The sequence below is a fragment of the Salmo salar genome, chromosome ssa02, assembly GCF_905237065.1.
Source record: "Salmo salar chromosome ssa02, Ssal_v3.1, whole genome shotgun sequence".
NCBI lineage: Eukaryota > Metazoa > Chordata > Actinopteri > Salmoniformes > Salmonidae > Salmo > Salmo salar.
In genome coordinates, this window is record NC_059443.1 from 20,064,974 (window position 1) to 20,079,588 (window position 14,615).

The following is a 14,615-nucleotide window of genomic DNA, read 5'->3' on the forward strand; positions in this document are numbered from 1 at the left end:
ACAAAAATAAAACTGTAGTAGAGTGTGTGTGTGTGTGTGTGTGTGTGTGTGTGTGTGTGTGTGTGTGTGTGTGTGTGTGTGTGTGTGTTTGTGTGTGTGTGTAATGTTATGCTACAGTTATAACAGTGTAGTCTACATACATAATTATGTTTCACTGCCACTAGGCCCGCCTCCACTGTGCAGCAAAGCTGTCAATCAGCATAAGGAGACTGCCAATCAAACCACAGGAGATTGGTTGCACCTTAATTAGGGACGACGGACTGTTGGTAATGGCTGGAGCGAAATTAGTGGAATGGTATCAGATACATCAAACACCTGGTTTGATGCCATTCCATTCACTCCGTTCCAGCCATTATTATGAGCCGTCCTCCCCTCAGCCTCCACTGAATCAAACCCTAAAGGGAAGTGACAGACTCTCTCCATTGCATTTTTTATGTTAAAGGTGGAGAAGGATACATTTGACCAGACACTGAGGTCAGATTAGCTTATTTCCCTCATAATGCACAGGGATTCTGGACACCAATTTGTCAACAAGCACGACTTCCTGACACATTACAACGGCACGTTGTATGACATGGTTGGGCTGTCCTTCCTCGCATCCATGTCAAGGGTTAAAGGTCAGGGGTCATCGGCAGATGTTCTGGGTGCTCTCCCAGGCCTTGCTGCCCCTAAGGAGTGGTAGGAAGAAGGGATGGCGGAGGGCGGAGGAGAGAGAGAGGCGTTTGGAGGGCTCGTACTCCAGCATCTTCTCCAACAGGTCAAAGAACTGATGATGCTCCTTAGCTTCTGATAACCGGTATCTCTGAAATAGAGAGGGGGGGGGTCAGTTAACACAAAGACATCAATAAGGACGTCGTTTCTCTGAAGTATCTAAGGTATCTATGTACAGTCTCAGGTTAGAGGGTATCTTCAGGTGTCAAGTATCTAAGGCATCTACACTACTGTTCAAAAGTTTGGGGTCACTTAGAAATGTCCTTGTTTTTCAAAGAAAAGCACATTTTTTGTCCATTAAAATAACATCAAATTGATCAGAAATACAGTGTTGACATTGTTAACGTTGTAAATGACTACTGTAGCTGGAAACGGCTGATTTTTTATGGAATATCTACATAGACGTACAGAGGCCCAATATCACTCTTGTGTTCCAATGGTACATTGTGTTAGTTAATCCAAGTTTATCATTTTAAAAGGCTGATTGATCATTAGAAAACCCGTTTGCAATTATGTTAACATAGCTGAAAACTGTTGTTCTGATTAAAGAAGCAACAAAACTGGCCTTCTTTAGACTAGTTGAGTATCTGGAGCATCAGCATTTGTGGGTTCGATTACAGGCTCAAAATGGCCAGAAACAAAGACCTTTCTTCTGAAACTCGTCAGTCTATTCTTGTTCTGAGAAATGAAGGCCATTCCATGCGATAAATTGCCAAGAAACTGAAAATCTTGTACAATGCTGTGTACTACTCCCTTCACAGAACAGTGCAAACTGGCTCTAACCAGAATAGAAAGAGGAGTGGGAGTCCCCGGTGCACAACTGAGCAAGAGGACAAGTACATTAGAGTGTCTAGTTTGAGAAACAAATGCCTTACAAGTCCTCTACTGGCAGCTTCATTAAATAGTACCCGCAAAACACCAGTCTCAACATCAACAGTGAAGAGGCGACTCCGGGATGCTGGCCTTCTAGGCAGAGTTGCAAAGAAAAAGCCATATCTCAGACTGGCCAATAAAAATAAAAGATTAAGATGGGCAAAAGAACACAGACACTGGACAGAGGAACTCTGCCTAGAAGGTCGCCTCCTCACTGTTGACGTTGAGACTGGTGTCTTTAGGTGTCAAGTATCTAAGGCTTTACCAGTCCAGTCTCAGGTTAGAGTGTCTTTATCTCAGGGGTAACTTACCCATAGAGGTTTAATGTGGTCTTTGACGTATCGTCCTGCCTTGGAGTTATCGTTCCAGTCCAGACGCCTGCGGTGAAAATACTTCTGCTTCCTGAAAGGGCAAATCAGACAAAGTGTATACTATGTGTGTCTGTGAGGAGTGTGTATGTGTATCTATAAGGAGTGTGTATGTGTATCTATAAGGAGTGTGTATGTGTGTCTATAAGGAGTGTGTATGTGTATCTATAAGGAGTGTGTATGTGTATCTATAAGGAGTGTGCATGTGTATCTATAAGGAGTGTGTATGTGTGTCTATAAGGAGTGTGTATGTGTGTCTGTGAGGAGTGTGTATGTGTGTCTATAAGGAGTGTCTATGTGTGTCTATAAGGAGTGTGTATGTGTGTCTGTGAGGAGTGTGTATGTGTGTCTATAAGGAGTGTGTATGTGTATCTATAAGGAGTGTGTATGTGTATCTATAAGGAGTGTGTATGTGTGTCTATAAGGAGTGTGTATGTGTGTCTATAGGGAGTGTGTATGTGTGTCTATAAGGAGTGTGTATGTGTGTCTATAAGGAGTGTGTATGTGTATCTATAAGGAGTGTGTATGTGTGTCTGTGAGGAGTGTGTATGTGTATCTATAAGGAGTGTGTATGTGTATCTATAAGGAGTGTGTATGTGTATCTATAAGGAGTGTGTATGTGTGTCTATAAGGAGTGTGTATGTGTATCTATAAGGAGTGTGTATGTGTAACTATAAGGAGTGTGCATGTGTATCTATAAGGAGTGTGTATGTGTGTCTATAAGGAGTGTGTATGTGTGTCTATAAGGAGTGTGTATGTGTGTCTATAAGGAGTGTGTATGTGTATCTATAAGGAGTGTGTATGTGTATCTATAAGGAGTGTGCATGTGTATCTATAAGGAGTGTGTATGTGTGTCTATAAGGAGTGTGTATGTGTGTCTGTGAGGAGTGTGTATGTGTGTCTATAAGGAGTGTCTATGTGTGTCTATAAGGAGTGTGTATGTGTGTCTGTGAGGAGTGTGTATGTGTGTCTATAAGGATTGTGTATGTGTATCTATAAGGAGTGTGTATGTGTATCTATAAGGAGTGTGTATGTGTGTCTATAAGGAGTGTGTATGTGTGTCTATAGGGAGTGTGTATGTGTGTCTATAAGGAGTGTGTATGTGTGTCTATAAGGAGTGTGTATGTGTATCTATAAGGAGTGTGTATGTGTGTCTGTGAGGAGTGTGTATGTGTATCTATAAGGAGTGTGTATGTGTATCTATAAGGAGTGTGTATGTGTATCTATAAGGAGTGTGTATGTGTGTCTATAAGGAGTGTGTATGTGTATCTATAAGGAGTGTGTATGTGTAACTATAAGGAGTGTGCATGTGTATCTATAAGGAGTGTGTATGTGTGTCTATAAGGAGTGTGTATGTGTGTCTGTGAGGAGTGTGTATGTGTGTCTATAAGGAGTGTGTATGTGTATCTATAAGGAGTGTGTATGTGTATCTATAAGGAGTGTGTATGTGTGTCTATAAGGAGTGTGTATGTGTGTCTATAGGGAGTGTGTATGTGTGTCTATAAGGAGTGTGTATGTGTGTCTATAAGGAGTGTGTATGTGTATCTATAAGGAGTGTGTATGTGTGTCTGTGAGGAGTGTGTATGTGTATCTATAAGGAGTGTGTATGTGTATCTATAAGGAGTGTGTATGTGTATCTATAAGGAGTGTGTATGTGTGTCTGTGAGGAGTGTGTATGTGTATCTATAAGGAGTGTGCATGTGTATCTATAAGGAGTGTGTATGTGTGTCTATAAGGAGTGTGTATGTGTGTCTGTGAGGAGTGTGTATGTGTGTCTATAAGGAGTGTCTATGTGTGTCTATAAGGAGTGTGTATGTGTGTCTGTGAGGAGTGTGTATGTGTGTCTATAAGGAGTGTGTATGTGTATCTATAAGGAGTGTGTATGTGTATCTATAAGGAGTGTGTATGTGTGTCTATAAGGAGTGTGTATGTGTGTCTATAGGGAGTGTGTATGTGTGTCTATAAGGAGTGTGTATGTGTGTCTATAAGGAGTGTGTATGTGTATCTATAAGGAGTGTGTATGTGTGTCTGTGAGGAGTGTGTATGTGTATCTATAAGGAGTGTGTATGTGTATCTATAAGGAGTGTGTATGTGTATCTATAAGGAGTGTGTATGTGTGTCTATAAGGAGTGTGTATGTGTATCTATAAGGAGTGTGTATGTGTAACTATAAGGAGTGTGCATGTGTATCTATAAGGAGTGTGTATGTGTGTCTATAAGGAGTGTGTATGTGTGTCTGTGAGGAGTGTGTATGTGTGTCTATAAGGAGTGTGTATGTGTATCTATAAGGAGTGTGTATGTGTATCTATAAGGAGTGTGTATGTGTGTCTATAAGGAGTGTGTATGTGTGTCTATAGGGAGTGTGTATATGTGTCTATAAGGAGTGTGTATGTGTGTCTATAAGGAGTGTGTATGTGTATCTATAAGGAGTGTATGTGTGTCTGTGAGGAGTGTGTATGTGTATCTATAAGGAGTGTGTATGTGTATCTATAAGGAGTGTGTATGTGTATCTATAAGGAGTGTGTATGTGTGTCTGTGAGGAGTGTGTATGTGTATCTATAAGGAGTGTGTATGTGTATCTATAAGGAGTGTGTATGTGTATCTATAAGGAGTGTGTATGTGTATCTATAAGGAGTGTGTATGTGTATCTATAAGGAGTGTGTATGTGTGTCTATAAGGAGTGTGTATGTGTGTCTATAGGGAGTGTGTATGTGTGTCTATAAGGAGTGTGTATGTGTGTCTATAAGGAGTGTGTATGTGTATCTATAAGGAGTGTGTATGTGTGTCTGTGAGGAGTGTGTATGTGTATCTATAAGGAGTGTGTATGTGTATCTATAAGGAGTGTGTATGTGTATCTATAAGGAGTGTGTATGTGTATCTATAAGGAGTGTGTATGTGTGTCTGTGAGGAGTGTGTATATGTATCTATAAGGAGTGTGTATGTGTATCTATAAGGAGTGTGTATGTGTATCTATAAGGAGTGTGTATGTGTATCTATAAGGAGTGTGTATGTGTGTCTATAAGGAGTGTGTATGTGTGTCTATAGGGAGTGTGTATATGTGTCTATAAGGAGTGTGTATGTGTGTCTATAAGGAGTGTGTATGTGTATCTATAAGGAGTGTATGTGTGTCTGTGAGGAGTGTGTATGTGTATCTATAAGGAGTGTGTATGTGTATCTATAAGGAGTGTGTATGTGTATCTATAAGGAGTGTGTATGTGTGTCTGTGAGGAGTGTGTATGTGTATCTATAAGGAGTGTGTATGTGTATCTATAAGGAGTGTGTATGTGTATCTATAAGGAGTGTGTATGTGTGTCTATAAGGAGTGTGTATGTGTATCTATAAGGAGTGTGTATGTGTAACTATAAGGAGTGTGCATGTGTATCTATAAGGAGTGTGTATGTGTGTCTATAAGGAGTGTGTATGTGTATCTATAAGGAGTGTGTATGTGTGTCTATAAGGAGTGTGTATGTGTGTCTATAGGGAGTGTGTATGTGTATCTATAAGGAGTGTGTATGTGTGTCTGTGAGGAGTGTGTATGTGTATCTATAAGGAGTGTGTATGTGTATCTATAAGGAGTGTGTATGTGTGTCTATAAGGAGTGTGTATGTGTGTCTATAAGGAGTGTGTATGTGTATCTATAAGGAGTGTGTATGTGTGTCTGTGAGGAGTGTGTATGTGTATCTATAAGGAGTGTGTATGTGTATCTATAAGGAGTGTGTATGTGTATCTATAAGGAGTGTGTATGTGTATCTATAAGGAGTGTGTATGTGTGTCTGTGAGGAGTGTGTATATGTATCTATAAGGAGTGTGTATGTGTATCTATAAGGAGTGTGTATGTGTATCTATAAGGAGTGTGTATGTGTATCTATAAGGAGTGTGTATGTGTATCTATAAGGAGTGTGTATGTGTATCTATAAGGAGTGTGTATGTGTATCTATGAGAAATGTGTATGTGTGTCTACAAGGAGTGTGTATGTGTGTGTGTGTAACTGTCATCATGTGTTACCTTGTCTTGCAGATCATCGTAGAGGGGAGAGGTCCCCGTACTCTCTCCATCATGGCCAGGTGCTCCTGGTTGTCATGGGTCTGAGACAAACACAAACACTGGTCAGCAGAAGCTATAAACTCCCAACTTAGTTCACTTTCACTTGTATCACACAAACAACAAACACACACACACAGTCTTTTGTAACTAACATTGTGGGGACACACAATTCAGTCCCATTCAACATCCTGTTTTCCCTAACCCCTAACCCTTAACCGTAACTCTAACCCTGACTCTAACCCTAACCCCAAAACCTAACCTTCACACTAACCCTAATCCTAACCCTAGCTCATAACCCTAAAACTAAAACTAACCCTAACTCCTAACCCTAACTCTAACCCTAACTCTAACCCTAAACCCCTGAGAAATAGCATTTGACCTTGTGGGGACTAAGAAAATGTCCCCAGTTGGTCAAATGTTTGTTTGTTTACTATTCTTGCAGGGACTTCTGGTCCTCACAAGTATAGTTAAACACGTCCACACCCACACAAACACACAGTACCTGATACAGAGTGAAGCCTTCATAGTACTCAAACAGGATGCAGCCGATACTCCAGACATCACACGGATGACTCCAGCCCAGCTCTGAGTTGGAACAGTAATAAATGCTCAGCTAGCCAATAGTCCAAGATTAGAGTGTGTGAGTGTGATGTGTGTATGTGTGATGTGTGTATGTTACCCAGAATAACTTCAGGAGCACGGTAGTGGCGTGTAGATATGATGGTGCTGTGGTGTTCGTGGTCAAACGTGGCACTGCCAAAATCCACCAGCCTTACTGTTGTATCCTTCACTTTCCTCTCATCCCGCTTCTGAGAGAGCGAGAGAAAGAGAGGTGGGGGGACAGAGAGAGGGGGGAGAAAGAAGAAGACAAGAAGAAAGGAGGGGAAAGGACGATACAGGCATTTTATCAATTAGATTTGCTCACCTTCTGCATCCACTATCCTCCGTCCTCTATCCTCCGTCCTCTCTCCTCCGTCCTCTCTCCTCCGTCCTCTCTCCTCCGTCCTCTATCCTCCGTCCTCTATCCTCCGTCCTCTATCTTCCGCCCTCTATCCTCTATCCTCCATCCTCTCTCCTCCGTCCTCTCTCCTCCGTCCTCTCTCCTCCGTCCTCTCTCCTCCGTCCTCTATCCTCCGTCCTCTATCCTCCGTCCTCTATCTTCCGCCCTCTATCCTCTATCCTCCATCCTCTCTCCTCCGTCCTCTCTCCTCAGTCCTCTATCCTCCGTCCTCTATCTTCTGCCCTCTATCCTTTATCCTCCGTCCTCTCTCCTCCGTCCTCTCTCCTCAGTCCTCTATCCTCCGTCCTCTATCTTCCGCCCTCTATCCTCTATCCTCCGTCCTCTATCCTCCGTCCTCTATCTTCCGCCCTCTATCCTTTATCCTCCGTCCTCTCTCCTCCGTCCTCTCTCCTCCGTCCTCTATCCTCCGTCCTCTATCCTCCGTCCTCTATCCTTTATCCTCCGTCCTCTCTCCTCCGTCCTCTCTCCTCCGTCCTCTATCCTCCGTCCTCTATCCTCCGTCCTCTCTCCTCCGTCCTCTCTCCTCCGCCCTCTATCCTCCGCTCTCTATCCTCCGTCCTCTATCCTCCGTCCTCTATCCTCCGCCCTCTATCCTCCGCCCTCTATCCTCCGTCCTCTATCGTCCGCCCTCTATCCTCCGTCCTCTATCCTCTGTCCTCTATCCTCCATCCTCTATCCTCCGTCCTCTCCTGCCTCATTTTGAAAAAGGTAAAAGTTCATCTAGGAGAATCGGCAAGGAGAGTGACCGTGGATGAAAATGTGCTTGGTTGAAAAGAGACGATCCTTCTCCACTCATCAGGCAAATGACGTTTACAGGGGTGGATCCCAAAATAAATGTAAAGTGATCAAAACAAATTAAGATGCAAAACATTTTATGGTTAAAACAATGTGTAGCATATTGTTTTTAAAAGTGTGCATGTTTTTCTCCTCTGACAAAACCAAATCTGATTCAAATGGGGTGTGGTATATTTCAAATGGGGTGTGGCAGATGTCAAAACTATTCTGTGGTAGGATACTGTAGACATGAGTATCCTCAATGAAAAGTGGCTATCGAGGAGGGGACGACACTCTTCCGTTTGCCTACTAATAAATTGACACACTCCTCGACCACTTATCGGTTTCCGGGTCACAGATGAGAGAGGACGGAGGAGAGAGGACGGTCTTTTGCCCAAAGGAGAAACCCCCAGAAACAGCGTAGTTAAAGAAGAGAGTGAAGAAGGAAGGATAAAGCCCTCCCTCTCACCTTCTCAGCGTTGTAAGTGATGGTGTAGTCAGAGTTGACAAACAGGATGTTCTCAGGTTTGAGGTCAGTGTGGGTCAGCTTGTTGATATGGAGAACTGCAGAGGGAAACAGATAAACCATGCATCCATCATGATAATACCTGGACAGCCAAGGTGGAACTGCCCAGCGTTGCACTTGCTGCCCATAGGAGTTCCTCTATAGTATGTAGTAGACCAGCGGTATTCAACTCTCACCCTACGAGGTCCGGAGCCTGCTGCTTTTCTGTTCTACCTGATACTTAATTGCACCCATCTGGTGTCCCAGGTCTAAATCAGTCCATGATTAGAGGGGAAGAATATAAAAAGCAGTGGAACTGGCTTTGAGGCCCAGAGTTCAGTTTTAGGCTAGTAGACTGAGCCACATCAATGAACGAGCGCCCTCTTCTGGTCAAAGAGACCAATACCAGACACCAAACAATCCCTGGTAAGTAATGTCATAGTCTATGGAAGTAGTCACCACCAACCCTGGTTCTGGAGAGCTACCAGCATGCACATGGGCATACATATATGTGTGTGACACACTCACAGTTGACGGCGAGGCAGATCTGGTAGCCCATCTGGCGGATGTGATCCATACAGTACGGCAGGAAGCTGTTCCCCTTCAGGAAGTCAAAAGTGCTGAGGGCTAGCAGCTCCATGGAGATACACACATGACCATGGTAGTCAAACCAGTCCAGCATCTGAACACATTGACTGAGAGAGAGAGAGAGCGAGAGACAGACAGATAGAGAGAGCGAGAGACAGACAGATAGAGAGAGCGAGAGAGGGGGGGAAGAAAGAAAAGAGAAGTAAAGAGAAAGCCACAGAAGGTGAGGGAAACTACTTGTCAAACGTTCTACTGGTTCATCAGACTCCGTACTGTTTGTTGTGTGGGTCTTTCTGGTTGATTTTCTCCAGGACATTGATCTCCAGTTTAGCAGCTTGTCTGTACTTCTCCATGTTCTTAATGATCTTCAGAGCTACACGTGCCCCAGCCCTGAGAGAGAGACAGAGAGAATAGCTAGCTAACAACCGGCACACGCTCCACCTGATGCTCTACCAGTGTGCATGTGTATTTTATAAATGCCTCTCATACCTGCGCCGGTCCACACACCTCACCACCTTCCCAAAGGTGCCCTCTCCCAACAGACTGATAACCTCATCTGATGGGGAAGACGAAGAGATGGAGGCATGGGGATTCAATTAAAGACTGGGAAGTAGAGGAGTCTCTTTATGAGAGGGCTCGAAAACATTCACCTATCCTGTCTTTTAAATGTGTGAAGACTAGAGGATAGTGGGAGTGATAGGCGGAGGGATAGGGAGGGATAGGTGGAGGGATAGGTGGAGGGATAGGTGGAGGGATAGGGGAGGGATAGGTGGAGGGATAGGGGGAGGGATAGGGGAGGGATAGGTGGAGGGATAGGTGGAGGGATAGGGAGGGATAGGTGGAGGGATAGGTGGAGGGATAGGGGAGGGATAGGTGGAGGGATAGGGGAGGGATAGGTGGAGGGATAGGTGGAGGGATAGGGGAGGGATAGGTGGAGGGATAGGTGGAGGGATAGGTGGAGGGATAGGGGGAGGGATAGGTGGAGGGATAGGTGGAGGGATAGGTGGAGGGATAGGTGGAGGGATAGGTGGAGGGATAGGGGAGGGATAGGTGGAGGGATAGGTGGAGGGATAGGGGAGGGATAGGTGGAGGGATAGGTGGAGGGATAGGGGGAGGGATAGGTGGAGGGATAGGTGGAGGGATAGGTGGAGGGATAGGTGGAGGGATAGGTGGAGGGATAGGGGAGGGATAGGTGGAGGGATAGGTGGAGGGATAGGGGGAGGGATAGGACTAGTAGATGAGAAGGTAAACAAAGCCTACATCTCTCTTGTAGAACGTCTCCATTCTGGTAGGCCAGGTGACCATCGTCAGGGGCCTTCTCATTCTTCCCTGGCCCCTCACTGCTGCTCCGCTAGGGGTCAGAGGTCAGGGTCAAGGGTTTAGAGGAGGGGACAACAGGGCAAAAGTCATCAGCATAGTTGGACTGAGCCTCTCAACAACACACACACAGCTGACATACCAGCTGCTTAATAATCTAAAATGCTCGTAAGCTGAGGACTAGTGTTGCAAGCCCCTGATGATGTTATCCAATTCCACAGACTCCTCCTAACTCTTTAAGAAAACAGTCCATTCCTGATGAATGTAATGACTTGGGACTGCCACCTGTAGCAAGTAACTGGTGAACTGAATTTAAACAGAGTATGCACTAGTGGACTATATCAGTAGTGGACTATGTTATCTGTACATACAGTAGAGTGGAGCCCTAAACCCTCTCCCTGTCCTGTGCTGGTGTTAAGGGCCTAAATGAGAAATGTCAAGTGACTGGCTGGCCTGCATGGAGCAGCTCTGTGACTATTTCCATCTACATTCTAAGACTGTTATTAATACCACAACATCACAAGGAGAAAGAGTGCTGAGAGAAAGAGAGAGAGAGAAAGAGAGAGAGTGCTGAGAGAAAGAGAGAGAGAGAAAGAGAGAGAGTGCTGAGAGAAAGAGAGAGAGAGAAAGAGAGAGAGTGCTGAGAGAAAGAGAGAGCGAGAAAGAGAGAGAGTGCTGAGCGGGCAACTTTCTCTGACTTAGAGGGTGGCTTACAGACAATGTAAATCATACAAAGTAGGTACACACACACACAGACTATCTCTCTCTCTCTCTCTCTCTGAGTTGTGGTAGAGAGGCAGAACAGGTAGAGAGAGTGAAGGGTTGCCAGGAATAAAACGCCTCTGTATCAAACTTCACAAAACACAACTAAATGAATTCAAACATTAAGAAAAAGGCAGTGAACATATGAACAGTGCATAGCAAAGGAAAGGAGAGGATGGGAGAGGATGGAAGAGAGAAGGAAAGGAAAGGAGAAAATGGAAAAGAGAAGCAGACGAGGAGGAAGAGGAGGGAAGATGCAGACGGGTACTCACAGAGAGGCAGAGGCAGATACAGTCCAGAAAGCTCTTATACACAGAGTACAACTCTGTCTTCCCCATAACTCAGAACAGACAGAGAGGGAATTAAGAAGATAAGGGAAAAAGAGGGGAGTGGAAGATACAACGTAGGTAAAGAAGACAGCAAAGAAGGAAGGATAAAGTCCACAAACAGTGATACAGGAAAAGGAATGACGACAGAAGAGAGGAGACAGAAACTAATGACAGAGCAAAAAGGAGTGCAGAGGAAGACAGAACTAATATTAAGAGTGAGAAAGACAGAACAGACAATAGTAAACAGTGGGAAGAGAAAACAGCAAAAAGAAAAAGATAGTGGCAGAAAAGAGACAAAAGTTAGAGAGTGAAGTACAAATGAAACAAGAGGAGAGAAAAAGACATTAGATGAACCGATGAAGACGGAACAAAGAGACAGACAGATAAGGAGAAAGTAGATAGGGAAGGAGAGATATGAGAAGGATACAGGAGATTGAGAGAGAGAAAGAGAGTTGAGACGGACACTAATAATAACCTTTGGTCACACCCACCAGGGAACGTCCTGAGACCAGAATCAAGATGTGGTGTGTGTGTGTGTGTGAGTGTATGAGGGGCATATTTAGTTTCCCTCCCTGCCACTCCTGTCACCTCCTTAACCCCCGCACTCTGGCATAGTGCTTTTCTACACCTGTCCTCTGTGTATACTGTTGAAGAAAAACTTGTTCCAAGGATCAGGCAGAGCTCGTTTTCAAGTTAAGATTTTATTCAAGCAATTGCAAGGAAGTTAACTCTCCGGATATACCAGGGAGGAACTTAAACATGTACAAATTACCCAGTCATTTATATTCTTCACCTACACAAAGAACTGCTTTCAATGTGGCACCATCATAGGATGCTACCTTTCCAACAAGTCAGTTTGTCAAATTTTTGCCCTGCTAGAGCTGCCCCGGTCAACTGTAAGTGCTGTTATTGTGAAGTGAAAACGTCTAGCAGCAACAAGGGCTCAGCTGCAAAGTGGTAGGTCACACAAGCTCACAGAACGGGACTGCCGAGTGCTGAAGGGTGTAGCGCGTAAAAAGTGTCTGCCCTCAGTTTCAACACTCCCTACTGAGTTCCAAACTGCCATGTAGTGCATCTCTTCACTACAAGCACAGGTGTAACTTCTGAAACTTTTTTAGGAAAAATGTTACCAAGCACGACTAGACCCATCTCTAAGCTTTACACCAAACCAAGTCGGTGGGCTGCTGTTGGGCTGACACAAACTCAGGATTGTACCTTTAAAGTTTGCTGTGTGTGGTGATACTGATCTGGCCTGTATGCCAGTTAGTAGATGGATAGGTGTAACAGATTAATATGGGAGCAGTACAGCTTTAATAGGCTAAATGGGCTTCTAGTTTTATCATTAAGCAGAGAAAGAATGAAGTGAATGTGATTTATCACTAAAACATTGACTTAAGCATAGTAATGGATCCGTTTCTGCTTGAAACTGTCAGTTAAACTGACTGTTGACCTGGACGGTTATTTGTGTATGTAGTTACATACAATAAATACATGATCACTCTGACCCCGAACGCTGACCCTTTGCCTTCCACCCAAACTACTGAGCTGAATAACATTCATCTATACCCTAGTAAATACAGTCAAACGTCAACACAACAGAAGACGTTGTCATTTTATTTTACCGTCATAATGTTTCATGGAATGTTATAAGAACAGATTGGACTTTTTATTATAGCTTTTGTGGTGTTCATCTCACATAGGAAAGAGCAGGAAGCCACTGAAGGAGCTGTGTTTATTTGAATCATCATAGATCCTTTAGCCTGATGGGAGACTCATGTAGACCAGGTCCCCCTCCTCCAGTTCTAGAGTCCCAGAATTAGAGAGATACTGTCACCTTCCGTGACTATTGTACTGTCCATTCCACATTATACCCTGGTCATTCTTGAACAAACCCAAGTCCATGTACTCCTCTCACTGGAGCACTGAAGACACCTGCATCAGAGTAAAAACAGAGAGATCAACACAGTCAGTCTCTCAAAGCCACCAGACACTGGAGCAGCCTGTAAGTGATGTTGGACTGTGTCTGTATCTGGTCCCAATGGACATGTGTATTCATACATGTAGATGGGTGTGTACGCAGGCAGTAGGCTACCTGTAGCTGCTTGAGCTGAAATTACAAATATAGGAAGAATTTTGGGAAGCTGTTCCTTGTCTGATTTGGACCAAATATATCAAACCCTCTTTACATACTGTATTTTTTTATCTCTACATTACCTGCATTCTCTGTCTTCAGCTCCTCCACCTGGCTCTCACTCTGGCCTGCAATTCTACAATATCATACAGAGAAACTGTTGAAGAATTCAACACACCACTACTCTGCTGATTACAGTAATCACATTACATACAGCTGTCTTACTTTACCTGTGTTCTGTCTTTTCAGTTCAGTCACCTTGTTCTTGTGTTACTGTAGTTCAGTCAGTGTTCCTCAGCTCCACTCTCTGTTCCACCACCATGTTCCTCAGCTCCACTCTCTGTTCCACCACCATGTTCCTCAGCTCCACTCTCTGTTCCACCACCATGTTCCTCAGCTCCACTCTCTGTTCCACCAACATGTTCCTCAGCTCCACTCTCTGTTCCACCACCATGTTCCTCAGCTCCACTCTGTTCCACCACCATGTTCCTCAGCTCCACCACCATGTTCCTCAGCTCCACTCTGTTCCACCACCATGTTCCTCAGCTCCACTCTCTGTTCCACCAACATGTTCCTCAGCTCCACTCTCTGTTCCACCACCATGTTCCTCAGCTCCACCACCATGTTCCTCAGCTCCACTCTGTTCCACCAACATGTTCCTCAGCTCCACTCTCTGTTCCACCACCATGTTCCTCAGCTCCACCACCATGTTCCTCAGCTCCACTCAGCTCCACCACCATGTTCCTCAGCTCCACTCTGTTCCACCACCATGTTCCTCAGCTCCACTCTGTTCCACCACCATGTTCCTCAGTCCAGATGTCAGGCTGGGTGGTCAACTGTTCAGCATCAGTCTTTCATCCTTCACTGTGAGCCTGTTCAGTGATATTCTTCTCTCTGTCCCCTCCACTCTCCCCCCTGACCCCATGCCCCAGACATTCTGAAACAATGTCTCTTCAGATCTAATGTAGTCTACTGGGCTCAGTCCTTCTTAATACACACTGATGTTGTTGAACCAATACATGGAAATGTAACTGGTGTCCTCGTGGAATATTTGGAGAACATAGCCAAGGAATGTGTGATGTAAGAGAACAGGTAATGATGATTCATTGGCAGTTGATTCAGATTGTGGGTTGTTTAAGACAACGAGAGATTCACACCTGCTAGTCAGTTAAACCACCCATTTTCTCTCTATT

General features: G+C 44.3%; 1 protein-coding gene across 1 annotated transcript; it reads right to left on the reverse strand.

The window, feature by feature from the left end:
* Positions 1–416: 416 nt before the first annotated feature.
* Positions 417–11,731, reverse strand: LOC106573533 (dual specificity protein kinase CLK2). Its single transcript, XM_014148657.2, has 11 exons — positions 11,235–11,731; positions 10,144–10,234; positions 9,373–9,439; positions 9,157–9,273; positions 8,824–8,990; positions 8,260–8,354; positions 6,675–6,804; positions 6,498–6,580; positions 5,957–6,036; positions 1,896–1,986; positions 417–802 (listed from the first exon to the last, which is right to left on the reverse strand). Exons 1-11 carry the CDS (start codon positions 11,298–11,300, stop codon positions 626–628), a joined length of 1,164 nt encoding a protein of 387 aa, XP_014004132.1. The 5' UTR covers positions 11,301–11,731; the 3' UTR covers positions 417–625.
* Between the last annotated feature and the right edge of the window lie 2,884 nt (positions 11,732–14,615).

What these genes read in the sequence shown, in the direction of transcription:
- LOC106573533 (XM_014148657.2), bottom strand. Translation starts at nt 11,300, where the DNA reads ATGGGGAAGACAGAGTTGTACTCTGTGTATAAGAGCTTTCTGGACTGT. An exon ending in AGGTGTGTGGACCGGCGCAG is followed by an intron (nt 9,274 to 9,372) that starts GTATGAGAGGCA and finishes TCTCTCTCTCAG; the next exon opens with GGCTGGGGCACGTGTAGCTC. An exon ending in TCACTTACAACGCTGAGAAG is followed by an intron (nt 6,805 to 8,259) that starts GTGAGAGGGAGG and finishes TCGCTCTCTCAG; the next exon opens with AAGCGGGATGAGAGGAAAGT.